The 18384-nt window shown below is 38.7% G+C and overlaps 1 protein-coding gene across 1 annotated transcript in view; it reads right to left on the bottom strand.

Moving 5' to 3' along the window:
* The window catches only part of BBOF1 (basal body orientation factor 1), a 36138-nt gene that overhangs the window by 10723 nt on the left and 7031 nt on the right, over nt 1–18384 (bottom strand). Inside the window, exons 3-6 of the mRNA XM_069488796.1 lie at nt 16119–16184; nt 10442–10585; nt 4336–4416; nt 627–697 (exon numbers count right to left, since the gene is read on the bottom strand). Coding sequence (XP_069344897.1) covers nt 627–697; nt 4336–4416; nt 10442–10585; nt 16119–16184 — 362 coding nt within the window. The remainder of the gene's footprint in view (nt 1–626; nt 698–4335; nt 4417–10441; nt 10586–16118; nt 16185–18384) is intronic.

The following is an 18384-nucleotide window of genomic DNA, read 5'->3' as shown; positions in this document are numbered from 1 at the left end:
AGTTAAGAGCAGGTATGAGTGTTTCATGCTCTTTCCTGTCCACGTGACTAAAAGTGAACTCCAAGATAGAAGTACAAGATGGAAGCAGCCCAGGTTCTTGCTTGTTTTCTTTCTTTCTTTTTTTTTTTTTATCCACTATCATTTCCAATAGCCCAGGTTTTTGAATCACCACTGGAGGAGAGCTGCCAGATCCACATTAGATTGTTATTTGAGCAAGAAATAAACCACTGAGACTTGAGAGTTCATTTGTTAACATAACACAGCTTAGTGTTATGTCCACTAATATACCTCATGACAACCATGCAAGATTGCTATTATTAGCCCCATATTTAGAGGAAGAAATTTAATTTCAAGAAAGTTAAGAAATCCTTCTACAGTCAATTAATATTTATGTTGAGAACCATAAATCTAAATAAGTTCGATCTTTCCACCACTCTGTGCTTCTACAGAAAGGGCAAAGGAAAGAAGGTGGGGGGAACACAAAGAGAAAGAAACAGTGATGGAGAGTAGACCAGAAAATTTGAAGCAAGCAAGACAGGAGAGAAGGGAGAAGACAAGGAAAGAAGAAAATAGACCAGCAACAAGGTAAGAGAGGCTATCAGAAAAAAGAGGCAGCAGTCTCTTACACAACAGCTTCGTGGTGGGCTCTCTCTGCCAGTGTTATTATCTTCTTTTCAGCCTCTTCTTCTAGACGGTGCTAAAAAAGAAAATAGGCTACTTAAATACAATTACATTTCTAACAACAAATTTTACACATCAAAAAGTGTTTATTTCATTGTTTGGAAAACAATAAAAAAAGGTACTTATTTCAGAATTTCAATTAAAACACTCCTGTCCACATGACCTGACGTGAAGAACTCCCAGCACTGGTGGAGAAGCCAGCTAAGAGGATAGTGTGAACACAGGAACCTTAAGGAACCTCCCAATTTCCCCACTAAAGCAGCAACATGACATGTAAATAGGGGTGGGAAAATCCACTTCCATATTGGAAAGCAGATCTGGAAAAAATCTGCTAAATGCGATTTGATTAGAGTCATTCATTTATTCATTCAATAAATTCCTATAAAGCACTAATAGTGTACTAGTTGTTTTAGATACTGAAGATTCTGTGGTAAACAAAACAGACAAGGTCCCTGATGTCATGAAGCTTATGTCCTAGGGTAGGATCTAAACAATAAGCAGTAAGTACAATGTACTGAGCATTTACTATGTGCCAGGCATGGTTCTAAGAGCTGTATCATTTATTTCTCACAACAACCCTATGAAATTATTATCCCCAAAAGCAAGGAGGAGGAAACTGAGGAAAAGAGAAGTTAGTAAGTTGCCCAAAGTCACATAGCTAGTAAGTGGCAGAGCAAGGATTCATATGCAGGTAATCTGATGTTACACAGCACCCTAACAACTAAACAAATAAGAGAGTTAATACAGTGTGATGAATGTTGTAGATAAAATAAAATAAATGGGGTAATGAGATAGATAGTAACTGGGGGAGGTCATTTTAGATTGCAGTTTAGGGAATCTCTCTCTGAGGAAATGACATTTGAGGTCTAAAGAATGAGAATGAGGGCCGGGCGCGGTGGCTCACGCCTGTAATCCTAGCACTCTGGGAGGCCGAGGCGGGTGGATCGCTCGAGGTCAGGAGTTCGAGACCAGCCTGAGCAAGAGCGAGACCCCATCTCTACTAAAAATAGAAAGACATTATATGGACAACTAAAAATCTATATAGAAAAAATTAGCCGGGCATAGTGGCGCATGCCTGTAGTCCCAGCTACTCAGGAGGCTGAGGCAGTAGGATCGCTTAAGCCGAGGAGTCTGAGGTTGCTGTGAGCTAAGCTGACGCCACGGCACTCACTCTAGCCTGGGCAACAAAGTGAGACTCTGTCTCAACAACAAAAAAAAAAAGAATGAGAATGAGGTTGGGCATGGTGGCTCACGCCTATAATCCTAGCACTTTGACAGGCCAAGCAGGGAGGATCACTTCAGCCCAGAAGTTTTGAGCCATGATGGTGCCACCACACTCCAGCCTGGGTAATACAGCAAGAACCCCTGTCTCAAAAAAAAAAAAAAAAAAAAAAGAATGAGAATGAGCCAGAGCTAGAGGAAGAGCATTCTAGGAAGAGGCAATAGCAAGTACAAAATATGGTATAGGCAGGGCACAGTGGCTCATGCCTGAAATCCCAGCACTTTGGGAGGCCAAGGTGAGAGGATTGCTTGAGGCCGAGAGTTTTTGAGACCAGCCTGGGCAACACAGTGAGATCCCACCTCTACAAAAAATTTAAAAATTAGCCAGGTATGGTGGCATGTGTTTGTAGTTCTAGCTACTCAGGAGGCTAAGGCAGGAGGATCCCTTGAAGACCAGGAGTTTTGAGACTGCAGTGAGCTATGATCACACCACTGTACTCCAGCCTAGGTGACAGAGTGAGACCCTGTCTCTAAAAAAGAAAAGAAAAAATATGGTGTAGGACAGCACTTTGTGGTTTAAGGAACAGAAAGAAACAAATGGGAAAACAAAACCAAACAAAACACTGATGACCTGGGGAAATCCTTTATATGAACAGGTGGAGCATGCTGAGGTATGAGATGAATGAACAGGCCTATTGGAAAGCCCACTGCCATGAAGCAGCAGCACTGGGGTTCAAACCAGCACAGGAGAAATACCCATGAAGTTTATGCTTAACATGGTGAGTCTGATACTGCTGTGGCTGGCCAACCCAACACTCAGTCCCATCCTCCTTTCTCCTTCCTAGCTTCTACTAGTGGCTGGAAACACAAAACACTTTCCTAGCATCCTTTATAACATGGATCTGGTCAAATCTGCTAGGAGCTTCTGGGAAAGTTTTTATGATTTCTAGATAAAAGGGAGAAAGACTGCTAGAGCCACTCTTCTTTTTGCTTTGAACATAGACACAGCTTGGAGCTGCAGTAACTGTCTCATAACCATGAGGGTAAGGCCAGCAGCTACCTGCTTTCAGATATAAAAATCCTATTTACATAAGCAATGTGCTATGGTTTGGATTTGGTTTATTTGGCCCTACCAAGTCTCATGTTGAAATCTGATCCCCAGTGTTGGAGCTGGGGCCTAATGGGAGGTGTCTGGGTCATGGGGGCAGATCCCTCATGAATGGTGTGGTGCCACCCTCCAGGTATCGAGTGAGTTCTCACTCTATTAGTTCCCACAACAGTTCCCTGGAAAGCTGGTTGTTAAAAAGAGCCTGGTACCTTTCCCCTCTCTTTTGCTTTCTCTCTGGCCATGTGATCTGCACATGCCAGCTCCCCTTGCCCTTCTGCCATGAGTGTAAGTAGCTTGAGGCCCTAACCAGGTGCAGATGCTGGTGCCATGGTTCTTGTACAGCTAGGAGAACCATCAGCCAAATAAACCTCTTTTCTTTATAAATTACCCAGCTACACGTATTCCTTTATAGTAACACAAACACACTAAGACACAGTCACTAAGGTATTCTGTAAACTGACAAAGCACTTCGAACCTTTATTTCCTATACCAAGTAGAAAAGGGATCAAGATTAGGGTGCGATAGAGGGGAGAGGCTACTGAGAGCAGCCTAATCTTTAGGGCTTCCATTCCTGACAGTGCCAGGAAGTGCCTCAGAGGGAAAGCACTAGGGTGCTGGTCCTGCCCTACTCCTTCCAGGTTATTCAATACCTAAACTAGAAACGTAGAAACACTTTCTAAAGCAATTTGTCTTATCTAAATCTCATGGGTGCTTATTTGCCCCACTCTCAACTCCCTACATCCCCATCAATTCTTCCCAAGAATGAAAAATTAAAGAAGTAATTAAAATAATTAATTAAAGAAAAAACATGGGGCCTCTGAAAGGATTCTGTACATGAGAAGTGTTCCAATGTATTTCCCACAATTTGGAGAATTAACTTCAGAAGCACAGAGAAACTTGGAAGTTTGTGATATGCTAAGGAGCATTTTTGAGCCCTCTTTTATTAACATCCTGAGCTTGGCTTGACTAAGGGATCATTTTCATATACACACCAGAGTGACTTCTCCAATCCCATCTCCCCTACGTAATGTAGTACATGTAGTCCCACTAGGGGAATACCAAGCCGAGGGAGATGTGTACTAAAGCATTCATAAGATGGCAATTCCTGTGGAGGATTTTAAGAATCTCTCAATTGGAGGGGGAAAAAAAGGACTAGACATTGAGATTTCTAAACAGAAGGTTTTATTTTCCCTGATTTTTATTCTGCTATTATTCAAATCTTTTAATTTTCTAAGATACCAAATGGTAGGTTGATACGTCTCAGGATACACTTATGTTGTTCCAGTAAAACAAAACATTTCTTAATTAACCCAAATATTCTCTACCTTTTCTTCAAAAAACCTGCCTTCCAGTCTTCTAAGAGTCTCCTGATGTTTCCGCTCTGTGTTCCTTAAATTCTCGTTCAGCTAAAATCAAAATGACAAAAAAGTTAAAAATGGTCAATAGGAAATGCGGTTGATTGGGGTATATTCTCAGAAAATTTCAATAAGGAAACTTTTTCTGTTCTACATTACCTCTTAATCTTGAACACAAAGAAAAAGTTGGTGTTGCCGCCTGTAAGTACCATATTTCCCTCAATCCTCTATAGATTTACAAGGTCAATACAGTAGTCCCCCCTTATCTGTGGTCTCAGTTTCTGCAGTTTCAGTTACCCATGTTCAACTACAGTCCAAAAACATAAAGATATTTTGGTGGGGGGGTGGGGAGAAAGAGAGACCACATTCACATAACTTTTATTACAGTATATTGTTATAATTGTTTTATTAGTTTTTGTTGTTAATCTTTTACTGTGCCTAATTTAGAAATTAAACTTTATCTTAGGTATATATGTATAGGAAAAAGCATAGTATATATAGGGTTCAGTACTATCTGCAGTTTCAGACATCTGCTGTGGGTCTTGGAATATATTCCCTGTGGATAAGGGGGGACTGCTATATTGAGTTTTTAAAAAGCCTTTAATGAATAACAGATCTCAGAACATTCAGACAAGTTGTTCTCATAATCATATTTTCTAAATACCATCTATTCAAACATATGGAATCACAGAATTATAAAATTTTAGAATTGGAAGAGAACTTAGGAATTAGACTACATAATTCTCCCACCTAATATAGGAATTCCTTCTATAAGAAAGATGTCCTGAGACAGAATTATCACTAACTCAAATCTCATTAATTCACTAGGCTGCCCTTTAATAGTTCTCATTTTTTAAAAAAAATTCTTTGTAATATCAATCTAAAAAAACATCTCCTCATGATTGCCATGGATGTATCCTACTTTTCTCTAAAACTGTATGGAATAGAAAGGACATAAAATTATTCTAGTCAAAGAAAGCTGAACTAATTTAAAGCAATGATCCTATAGTCTATATTTACAGGCAAGAATGATTAAGATTGAAATAGGCATATTCTTACTTGATGACAACAAAAGATCTGATACTCTGGGGAAAAAAAAGAAAGAGGCATATTCAATCTAACACTCATGCCACAAAAAGGGCAGTAGAGGCCAGGCATGGTGACTCATGCCTATAATCCTAGCACTCTGGGAGGCCCAGGTGGGAGGGCTGCTTGAGCCCAGGAGTTAGAGACTGGCCTGAGCAAGAGACCCCATCTCTAAAAAAAATAGAAAAATTAGGAAGGTTTGGTGGTACACGCCTGTAGTCCCAGCTACTTGGGAGGCTGAGGCAAGGGAACCACCTGAGCCTGGGAGTTTCAGGTTACAGTGAGCTATGATGACACCACTGCACTCTAGCCCAGGTGGCAGAGCGAGACTCTGTCTCAAAAAAAAAAAAAAAAAAAAAAAGCTATAGAGAAAGGCTTTCCATCAGATAGATCAGAATCAAATGCTGCCTCTCCCTCTAGCTGTTTGACAGTAGCTGTTGGACTCTAAGCAAGTTACTTAACTTGGTCTCCATGTATAAAAAGACGACTGTAATAGTACCTATCTCATAGGGGTATGGTAAGGATTAAATAACAAATAATATAAGTAAAATATTTAGCATAGTAATCATTTAATATATAGGTTATTAATTATGTTTAATACTGTTCTTCCCTACACTTAATAAATTTCCTTAACTATAACCTATTATAAATGTATTAAATCTCCATTTTGTATAATCTCTTTCAGATGCTCTTCTTTCTCCCTGAATTTTTTATACAATTTCTTTAAGTGGTTTAAATCTTTCAAAAGGTAATCAGGCAGTATACATCACAAACCTGTAAAAGTTTGTGTTTATTTGCCTATAAATTCTCCTCCTAAGAGGTTATCCTAAAAACAAATTAAAGATATAGAAAAAGATTTTATTCCTTAGATGTTCACCGCAGTTTATAATAGTGAAAAATTAGAAAAAAGTCCAAATGTCTAATAGCAAGCAACCAATTCATAAATTATGATACATCTACCCAATGGAATTCTATGTATCTATTCAAAAGATTTTAAGAACAATATTTAATGGCACTGAAGAATGTCAACAATATATAAAGTGAAAAATCAGGTTAACAATTTGTAAATAATGACTTCACTTTTATAAAAATAGCATACAGATGTTTTTAAATGTTTCTATACAGCAAGGAAAAAAGGAACAACTACATACCTAAGTATTAACAATGGTTACCTTGAGGTAGTGTAATTGTGAGGGATAGGGTATTTTTATTTTATTCTTTTATCAGCTGAGCTAAATTTGCAGACATGAGTATTATCACTTTGTCAAAAAGGACTAAAACTGTTAAAAAAATAACTGCAACCTATGCATCTTCTGTTAATCAGGTATACAGAAGTCATTTTTTCTTTAAAATGTATGCCTTGAATACTTTTTGATAATCTAAATTTAATTAATCTCTTTAATTTGCATAAAATTAAAATTGTACTGTCAATTCTATATACACAGTATAATTAATTTTCTTCCCTAATGTATACCTCCCAAATTTAAATTCATGGGCGCCCATATCTGCCTCAGTTCTGCCACATTTGGAATTCCACAGAATTACCTTATTTTTTCTCATAAGCCAGTATTTTTTGCCCTCAAATTTTAAGTCTCCCCCAACAGCTCTTTTTGAAAGGTTTGGAATCTATTTCTCCACTAGGTGGCAACATTGTTCTTTAAAAAAAAAAAATCACATTATGGCCCACTAGAATATGCACAACTATTAATAGTTCTTAATTTATTCAATGTATACCTACACATAGTATAGCTGTTTTAAGAGTTCCTGAAAAATTAATTCTGTTGATTTCAATCTGAAACATTTTCACAGAAAACAAAACTTTATATTCGTTCTATAAAACCTGACACTCCTTCAATTATGTTTCAATGAAAAGACCCACTCAGCATTTAACAAAGGTTTATTAAGCATTACTGTGTATCTTGTATTTCAGTGAATACAAAAGACAATACTGTTCAAGCCTCAAAGAATTTACAATCTAGTAGAAGAGATAAGACAAGTAATAAATAAATATAATGTCAAGACAGAATGGGCTAAGTGGTATAAAAGAGATACAAAATGCCATGGAAATGTACAGAAAAGAAATTATTACTCTGGCGGAAAGTCTCAGGGAGGACATGCATTTGAGCTGAGTTTTTGAAGGACAGGTAATATTTTAATGGACAGAGATCAGGAATATATTCCAGATTTAAAAAACATTGTGGGCCGGGCACAGTGGCTCACGCCTATAATCCTAGCACTCTGGGAGGCTGAGGCGATGGATCATTTGAGCTCAGGAGTTCAAGACCAGCCTGAGCAAGAGCGAGACCCCGTCTCTACTGAAAATAGAAAGGCATTATATGGACAACTAAAAATATATATAGAAAAATTAGCCGGGCATGGTAGCACATGCCTATAGTCCCACCTACTCGGGAGGCTGAGGCAGGAGGATTGCTTGAGCCCAGGAGTTTGAGGTTGCTGTGAGCTAGGCTGACACCACAGCACTGTGGCCCGGGCAACAGAGCGAGACTCTGTCTCAAAATAAATAAATAAATAAATAAAAATTAAAAAATAAAAAACATTGTGAACAACGTAAGAAAGATAGGCAAGACTTCAGGGATGAATAAATACCCAGTTTTGGTAGATTAAAGGGATTGTGGGGTGGTATAGTAAAAGGAGATAATTATGTTCCTAAATAGGTATAGTGTCTTTGTTTTCACACTAAGGTGTCTGGATGATATTCTGTTTACAGTGGAGAAATAACTAAAGATGATTCTTGAGGCGTGTGATCAGAGCATTATCAGAACTGTGATATTTTAAAATTATTCCTGCAGTTGTGTATACTTTGGGTTGTGGTCATATGGTGTTTACAAAATAAATACGTAAGTTCTTTGATACACTTCCCTTCAAATGATAGAACCAAATTCCCCCCCCCTAGAATGTGGGCCAAACTTAAGGACTTACTTCTAACTAAAAGAATATGGCAGAAGTAATGCTATGTGACTTCCAAGGCTGGGTCATGAAAAAGATAACTTCTGTCTGGCTTTCTCCTGGGTGAAATCATCCATCAAGTCATGAGGACACTCAAGCAGCTTAAGAAGGGGCCCATGTAGGCAGCAGCTGAGGCCTCCCCTTAATCACTCAGCACCAACTTGACAGTCATGGTAATATGCCACCTTGGAAGCGGATGGATCCTCAAGCTCCAAATAAAGCTTTCAGATGACTATAGCCTTGTTATCATAAAGTATTTACACCAAGGAAATCAGCAAATGCTACAAAATCAGGGCCTTTTTTTTTTTTTTTTACAGAGAGCTACACACCACTGTTTATATAATTCTAATCATGGGACATGCACTATTCTAAGCATTTTACATATATTAATTTTCTTTTTTATGAGACAGAGTCTCTCGCTCTATTGCCCAGGCTAGAGTACTGTGGTGTCTGCCTAGCTCACAGCAACCTCAAACTCCTGGGCTCCAGTGATCCCCCTTGCTTCAGCCTCCCAAGTAGCTGGGACTATAGGCGTGCACCACCACACCTGGCTAATTTTTTCTATTTTTAGTCGCCCGGCTAATTTTTTTCTATTTTTAGGAGAAGATGGGGGTTTCACTCTTGCTCAGGCTGGTCTCGAACTCCTGACCTCAAGTGATCCTCCCACCTCGGCCTCCCAAAGTGCTGGGATTACAGGTGTGAGCCACCATGCCTAACCTACATATATTAATATTAACTCATTTAATCCTACAATAACTCTATGAGACAATAATTGTTATTATCCACCCACCTCCTTTTTTTTTTTTTTTAACAGAGTCTTGCTCTGCTGCCCAGGCTGGAGTGTAGTGTCATATCATAGTTCACTGCAACCTTAAACTCCTGAGCTCAAGCAATCCTCCCACCTCAACTTCCCAAGTAGCTGGGACTACAGGCACATGCTTATCCCCATTTTACAAATGAGGAAACCAAGGTATAGAAAGGTTAAGTGGGGAACCATCTTTACTATCCTGCTGGTTTCCTTGTTAATGAGTTAAATATGGCTCCAGCACATGTTCTTTCTAACTTTGTATGAGACTTAGGTTTGTAACTTTTGGAAATTACACCACTAACATCAAGATGATTCATGAATATGGGCCTCCAGGCCCATCTCCAGCACCTGTGGCAGACATGATTAACAGATCATAGATCCTGCAGAGTTCTTGGCTTAAGGCTCTGGGTAGCCACCTTGTGTCTCTCTGAAATAACTCCCATTTGCCATTCCTTTTGTAGAAGGTGTCAGCAGCATTGGAACCCTGTCAGGGTGTGTGCATGGCACCTCCACAAAAGGTGGTATGTTTCTGTGTGCTGAGTGAGTGAGGGTGAGGGGTGGAGAAGGCGGATTTCTTGTCTTCATTCAACTTTTCAATAAATTTCTTCAAAAAAAAAAAAAAAAAGGAAAGGTTAAATAATGTCTATAGTCACAAAGCTAATTTTAGCTACCTGTGCCTGGCACTCACCTATGCCATTTACCGTATTATTGTTGATGCAATAAAACTATATTCTGAGCCAAGGAAAGAGCACAGCAAGATGAGAAAAACTTTCTGAAAGTATTTAGTGTTCCTCACCCCACTGACTCTTACACCTCTATAAGTCTTCTAAATTTTTCTAAAACTAATATTCATCAGCCTAAACATATTTTTCTTTAGGACTTTGCTACTTTTGCCCTCATGTTTTCCAAGAACTGGTAATGTGTTTCTTACTGACATCAATCCAAAGGGTCACCTGGTGATAAACATGTAAGGGTATACTGGCAGAGATTTGGTGAGTTCACAAAAGAAAAAAATCAAGCTTAGAAAAAGAAAAGTCTAAAGGCAAGACCTTTGGCAGCCAGTGCTACCTAACCTGATATGCCTTACCCTTTTTCTCTCAAATAATATCTAAAATGTCAAAAAGAATTTTTTGTTATCTTACAGGAGTAAATGTTTGTAAAGGCTCTATAAATAGTTAATTCTCATCTTTTTTTCAAAAACGAAAAGGAACTTACATCATCTAATTCTTTTTCCACTTGGATTTTTCTCTTTTGAAATTGTCTTATTGTCTTCAGCTCTGTCTGAATCATGCCAATTTCTTTGGCTTTTTGATGGAACTGTGCCTCCAGCTCCTTTATTTGCATCGTATACTTTTGTTCCTGTATTCAAAAAAGATGTAAATGAGTTAGGAAAAAGAATGGAAGTTCCGTAGAGTCATGTTCCATTTAAGCCTTAAGCCATTTATATATCTTCTGTGAAGAAATGCCCCCTCTTTATTTTTGCATAAAGTTTTAATTTCTGTAAAAAGATACCAACTGCTTTAAATAAGAAAAAAAATCTGGAAAATTTCTATATAAGCTAATCTTGTATAGAAAGGAAGAAAATGTGTATATTTATTAAAAAGAGGTATGAGAAGGCTAAACAAATCTTTAATCTGTGAGGAGGATAAATAATATCCTTGACCTCAGTTAAAAATTAGTAAGTTAAGAGACAAAGAAAGGGTAAATATGACTAATAAATAAAGAAGATGGTAGGGGAAAGAAGGGAGAGGAAGATAAGGAAGGAGGAGGAAGAGAAGGGAGAAGGAAAAAGACAAGGAGGAGCGGGAAGTGAAGGAAGGAGAGAGAGAAAAGGAGGGAGGAGGAGGTAAAAGGGCCAATAACAATTTAAAAAATGAACAAAAGATGACAAAAAAATGTAGATGGCCTTCAAAGATGAAAAACTGCTCAATCTAATGCATAACAAGAGAAGTGCAAATTAAAACTACACTGAAATACTCATTGGCAAAAATCAAGTTTGACAATATACTCAATTCAATGAAGCTGTGAGAAAACAGGCAGTCTCAGACATGATCAGTGGTATTACAAAATGACATAATATCTATAGAGAGAAATTTGACAATATCTAGAAAAATTACATATTTTTTTCTGACCCCGCAATACCATTTCTAGGAGTCTATCTCAAAAACATAGCAGTCGAAATGTGAAAATGTGGGCCGGTGGGTCACACCTGTAATCCTAGCACTCTGGGAGGCTGAGGTGGGAGGATTGCTTGAGGCAAGGAGTTCGAGACCAGTCTGAGCAAAAACAAAACCCTGTCTCCACAAAAAAAATTAGAAACATTAGCCAGGCGTGGTGGTATGTGCTTGTAGTTCCAGCTATCTGGGAGGCTGAGGCAGGAGGATTGCTTGAGCAGAGGACTTTGAGGTTGCAGTAAACTAGGATGACACCATGGTACTCTAGCCCAGGTTACAAAGCAAGACCCTATCTCCAAAAAAAAAAAAAAGTGAAAAGGTGTATACACAAGGCTCTTTATTGGAGCATTAACCATAATAGCAAAAGACTGGAAACAACCCAACTATCCATGAAAAGGGGATTGCTGGCCAGGTACAGTGACTCATGCCTATAATCCCAGCACTTTGGGAGACCAAGGAGGGAGAATCACTTGAGGGCAGAAGTTTAAGACCACCCTGGGCAACATAGTGAATCCCTATCTCTACAAAAAATAAAAAAATTAGTCAGGTATGGTGGCACAAGCTTGTGGTCCTAGCTACTCAAGAGGCTGAGGCAGGAGGACCCCTTGAGACCAGGAGTTCGAGGTTACAGTGAGCTGTGGTTGGGCCACTGCACTCCAGCCAAGTCGACAGAGCAAAATACTGTCTCTAAAAAAAAGGTGGGGAGGATCGCTATGTGCTGAATGTTTGTGCCCCTCCCCCAATTCATATGTTGAAGCCCTAATTCCCAGTGTGATGGTATTTGGAAGTGTGGCCTTTGGGAAGACTTAGGTTTAGATGAGGCTATGAGGGTAGAGCCTCCATGATGGGATTGGTGAAGAGAATGATGAAGACACCAGAGCTTTCTCTTTCCACGGTGTAAAGATACAGAAAGAAGGCAGCGATCTGTGAGCCCTCACCAAGAACCCAACCATGTTGGCACCCTGACGTCAGACTTCTAGCCTCCAGAACTGTGAGAAATAAATGTTTGCTGTTTAAGCACCTCAGTCTGTGGTAATCTGTCATGGCAGACTGAACTAAGACAAGGACCATCTGAATAAACTATGGTACATCTACACAATGGACTACCACATAACTATAAACAGGAATGAGGAATATCTCTACTGCTATGGCATGATCTCCAAGAAATACTGTTAAGTGAAATAAAGCACATGCAGGTCTATGTATGTTGTATGCTACCTTTTATCCGAGAAAGAGGAGATACAAATATATGTATATATATTTGTTTAAATTTATTACATATACTTTTTTTTAATAAGAAGATAAAACCATAAAATAATTAAAATAGTTTTCTACAGGGAGGAGATGGTATGGAAAAAACATGAATAGAAGTTAGATTTCTCAGCATATAATTCGTTTTATAAACTTGAACCTTAACGACACCAATTGGACATCAGACTGAGGTGGGGGTGGGGGAGGGGATGGGGGTATGCCTACACAATGAGTGCATTGCGCACCGTTTGGGGAGTGGTAACACTTGAAGGTGCTGACTCGGGAAAGGGGGGGTGGGGAAAAAAAATATGAAACTGTTGTTTTTAACTTGCATTGTTCACTTAATAATTTATCATGAATATTTCCCATATTATTTCATATCATTGTACAAGAAATAATGTATACATTATGAGGACATACTGTATCTAACAAGATATACTGTTAGACTCTTTGATTCTGTAAAATTAAATTGTTATTAATGATAAAAAAAGAAAGTGGATGAGAAATAATTAAGTCATAAAGATGACGATGATGAATGAATGAAGATTATAAAATTTGAATTAGGATTAGGATTGACATTAAAAGGTTGTAGAAATTATAATTCAAAAAAAAAAAAGAAATGAAAGAAGGAGGTCTGAAGGGCACTAGAATAAACGCTACTCTTAGGATAAATAGGAACATATAAGATGAGAAAAAGAGGGAAATAATCTTAGTTGAAATAGGGTTAGCATGCTAAGGATAAATACAGTTTTGAGGTAGAGAACATAAGCACATATGCTATTCCTGAAAATGCACTGGACTTATTTATAAGGGTAGTTGCAGAATAATTCCCTGTGTTATGATAAGAGACCGAGTGGTGCTGAAGAATCACAAGAAGAAAACCTCTAATCTTGAAATCCTCCCTCAGGTGGATGCATATGTTTGGTCTCTAGTTCCTAAAAAGCCCTTCAGTAGGCAACAGGGAATAGGGAATGGATTGGAAAAAGAAACAGTAACATAAAAAGCCATAAAAAAAGGTGTGTGGGAGACCTCTAGGGATAGTTTCAGTGTAAGATTGAGAAACAAGAAGCAAATCCAAAATGAGTAAATAATTTTAATCAGTAGTTTTCAACATATAGATCTCTCATCATTGTGCTATAGAATTTTTTAAACATAAACAGTACGACCATAAAATGAAATATTTAAAAAATACCCTCCGTGGGCCGGGCGCGGTGGCTCACGCCTGTAATCCTAGCACTCTGGGAGGCCGAGGCGGGTGGATTGCTCGAGGTCAGGAGTTCGAGACCAGCCTGAGCAAGAGTGAGACCCCGTCTCTACTAAAAATAGAAAGAAATTATATGGACAACTAAAATATATATATACAAAAAATTAGCCGGGCATGGTGGCGCATGCCTGTAGTCCCAGCTACTCGGGAGGCTGAGGCAGGAGGATTGCTTAAGCCCAGGAGTTTGAGGTTGCTGTGAGCTAGACTGACGCCACGGCACTCTAGCCCGGGCAACAGAGCGAGACTCTGTCTCAAAAAAAAAAAAAAAAAAAAAAATACCCTCCGTGAATGCAATTTGGTGTCACATGTCATGGCCATGCAACAAACATTAATGTTATTATTAATAATATTTGATACTAACTCTGTTTCTCTCTTATATATCTGCATGTGACAGATATGAGTGTAGACTAACGCAGTTGTGTGATATTGGTAGACTGAGTTCCAAAAGCCTCATTGCTGTCAGTGTTGTGATTTTCTGAAAGAGTGAACAACTGCTATAGTGTTGAAGAAAACAAAGTACATTATTCCCTCCGTTTGTATGCTACTTGCATTCTGAAAAATTCAGTGAAAATTAAAAACGTGCAAAAAAAAAAACAAAACTTGAACCTTGTATATATTTTACATTATCATAATTACATAATTTTAGATGCAAAACTCGATTTTTAAAAAGTAACTTCTAAGCTGGGTGCAGTGGTACCCACCTGTAGTCCCAATTACTTGGGAGGCTGAGGCAAGAGGATCGCGTGGGGCCAGGAGTTCAAGACTAGCCTGAGCAACATAGCAAGAGACCCTGTCTCTAAAAAATAAGATAAAAATAAAAAGAAACCTCTAAAAATCAAAAGCAAAATGTGTTGTTGAGTTGGTGGCACAACCTCATAGAAAGGAATTTCAAATGGTTCTTTTCTTTTTCTTTTGCTTGGAGGAGTTGTCTTTTGCATCAAAGGGTTTTTAAACCTTGCAATTTGACCATAGATCCTTATTAGTATATATCCTAAGGAAGAAAAATGCTCCCCCCAAATCTTAAACTGTTTTTAGTAATTTATTGTTAGTGATAGTAAAAATATTCTGAGACTGTGGATATATTAAGGTTTAAGCAACTAGATAATTGCTATGATTAAGAACCAAGATTTTTGGCCGGGCGCGGTGGCTCACGCCTGTAATCCTAGCACTCTGGGAGGCCGAGGCGGGTGGATTGCTCAAGGTCAGGAGTTCGAGACCAGCCTGAGCGAGACCCCGTCTCTACTAAAAATAGAAAGACATTATATGGACACCTAAAAATCTATATAGAAAAAATTAGCCGGGCATAGTGGCGCATGCCTGTAGTCCCAGCTACTCGAGAGGCTGAGGCAGTAGGATCGCTTGAGCCCAGGAGTTTGAGGTTGCTGTGAGCTAAGCTGACGCCACGGCACTCACTCTAGCCTGGGCAACAAAGTGAGACTCTGTCTCAACAAAAAAAAAAAAAAAAAAAAAAAAGAACCAAGATTTTTGACAAGGGAGAAAGGAGCTACACATTAGGTTAGGTAAAAACTCTGCATTCCTGCATCTGAACTGAAAGTATTAGAATGGACTCATGATCTATTTTAGTCTTTCAAAAACATTTATTTCCTAGCTCTGTCCATTGAAAAGCCCTAGAAACAATAACAACCTTAGGATTAGTAAGTACCATTAATGCCATATAGTTTTCTACAATAACATATATTTTTTAAATATGAAGGGGGAGGGAGTGAGGTTCAATATCCTTTTTGTTTTTTGAGACAGAGTTTCACTCTGTTGCCCTGGGTAGAACGCAATGGCGTCATCGCAGCTCACAGCAACCTCAAACTCCTGGGCTCAAGGGATTCTCTTGTCTCAGCCTCCCAAGTAGCTGGGACTACAGGTGCATGCCATGACATCCAGCTAATTTTTCTATTTTTAGTAGAGACAGGGTCTCACTCTTGCTCAGGCTGGTCTCGAACTCCTGAGCTCAAGCCATCCTCCCACCTCAGCCTCCCAGAGTGCTAGGATTACAGGCGTGAGCCACCAGGCCCAGACAATAACATATTTTCATGTTATTTTTGAGCTTCTGTGCAATCAGATGTGTGGGCTTTAAGGTCATTGAGCTGCTCAGAGAACTTATTGATTTACTCTCATTGGATCTTAAATACCTGAGCTCGGAAACCTGACCACGTATTAAGTGAAGTATTAGAATACAGAGAGAACTCACCAATTTTTCCTTCTCCTCTTGGGCTTTTTCCTTTGTTTCAGTCAATTGCTGTTTCAGTTTGTCAATCTATAGAAGATGAAAATAACAGTCAGGAAGGTAAAGAAATTGCTCTTTGCCCTACCTCTCCCCATATCCTTAACCTACTATTGCCAGTTTCTAAAACCTGGCTATCATCAGAATTACCTGTATAATTTTATTACAGTAAAAAATGGAATATTAAATTTACTGTCTTACTTAAGTGTACAGTTCAGTAGTGTTAAGTATATTCATAGTGTTGTGCAACGGATCTCTAGAACTTTTCATTTTGCAAAACTGAAACTATACCCATTAAACACTAATTCCCCCTCATATCTGCCCCCACCTCTACTTTCCATTTCTTTTCTTTTCTTTCTTTTTTTTTTTTTTTTGAGACAGAGTCTCACTCTGTTGCCCAGGCTAGAGTGCCGTGGCATCAGCCTAGCTCACAGTAACCTCAAACTCCTGGGCTCAAGTGATCCTCCTGCCTCAGCCTCCCGAGTAGCTGGTACTACAGGCATGCGCCACCATGCCTGGCTAATTTTTATGTGTATATTTTTAGTTGTCCATATAATTTCTTTCTATTTTCAGTAGAGATGGAGTCTCGTTCTTGCTCAAGCTGGTCTCGAACTCCTGAGCTCAAATGATCCACCCACCTCAGCCTCCCTGAGTGCTAGGATTACAGGCGTGAGCCACCGTGCCCGGCCTACTTTCCATTTCTATGATGGTGACTACTTTAGATATTTCATGAGTGGAATCATATAGCATTTGTCCTTTTGTGACTGGCTTATTTTACTAAGCATAATATCCTTGAGACTCATCCATGTCTTAGGATGTGACAGGATTTTAAGACTGCATAATATTCCATTGCATATGCATCACATTTTCTTTATCCATTCATCTATCAAGGGACATTTGGGTTGTTTCTCCCTCTTGGCTGTTGTGAATAATGCTGCAATGAATATGGGTGTGCAAATATCTCTTGAAGATCTAGCTCTGAATTCTTTTGCAAATACCCAGAAGTGAGATTGGCAATTCTATTTTTAATTTTTTGAGGAACTTCCATATGTTTTTCATAATGGCTACAACATTTTACATTCCCACCAACAATGTACAAGGTTTCCAGTTTTTCCACATCATTGCTAACACTTGTTATTTTCTGGGTTTTTGCTGTTGTTGTTGTTTTGAGACAGGGTCTCACTCTATTGCCTGGGGTAGAGTGCAGTGGCACCATCATCATAGCTCACTGCAACCTCAAACACCTGGGCTCAAATGATCCTCCTGCCTCACTCAGCCTTCTAAGTAGCTGGGACTACAGGTGCGTGCCACTACGCCCAGCTAAGTTTTCTATGTTTGTAGAGATAGAGTCTCACTCTTGCTCAGGATAATCTTGAACTCCTGACCTCAATCTTCCTGCCTTTGCCTCCCGAAGTGCTAGGATTACAGGCGTGAGCCACCATGCCCGAACTCATTTTCTGGTTTTTTTGATAGTAGCCATCCTAATGGGTGTGAGGTGGTATCTATCTGAGTGTGGTTATTATTTACATTTCTCTTATCTAGGTAACTTTTTTAAAGAAAACTTTTAAGAAGAATACAAAGAGTTTCCATATCTTCTTCACTCATATACATTAATTTTGCCACATTTGCTTTCCCTCTCACTTATCTATATATACATGTGTATGTATAATTTCTTTCTGGACCATGTAAGAGTAAGTTTCAGACATCATGCTCCTTTACCTAAACACTTCGGTATCTATTTCCTAAGACAAAGAACATTCCCTTTTGTAAGCACAGCACAATTATCAAAATCAAGAAATTTAACATTGATATATTATTTAATATATACTCCATATTTAAATTATGCCACCAATTGTCCCAATAATGTCCTTTATTGCAACTTATTTTTCTGGTCCAGGATACAACCCTTGATCACAAATTGTATTTAGTTGTCATGTGTCTTAGTTTCCTTTAATCTGGAATAGTTTCTCAGTCTTTCTTTGCCTTAAAATTATTATTTTTTAAGAATCTTGGCCAAGGTTGGGCTTGTCTGATGCTTCCTCATGAGTACATTCAGGTCAAGCAATTTTGGCAGGCATATACTAAGTGATTATGTGTCTTTTTCAGTACATCACATCATGAGGTGATTGATGTTAATTTAGTCAATTGTTTAGGATTGTGTCTGCCTGGTTTCTCTTCCTAAATGTTACTATTTTTTCTTTTGTAATTATTTTGTGGGAAGATATTTTGAGAC

The sequence above is a fragment of the Eulemur rufifrons genome, chromosome 2 (genome assembly GCF_041146395.1).
Source record: "Eulemur rufifrons isolate Redbay chromosome 2, OSU_ERuf_1, whole genome shotgun sequence".
Lineage (NCBI taxonomy): Eukaryota > Metazoa > Chordata > Mammalia > Primates > Lemuridae > Eulemur > Eulemur rufifrons.
The sequence above is the reverse complement of the archived record's forward strand: the minus strand, read 5'-3'. Positions and strand labels throughout refer to the sequence as shown.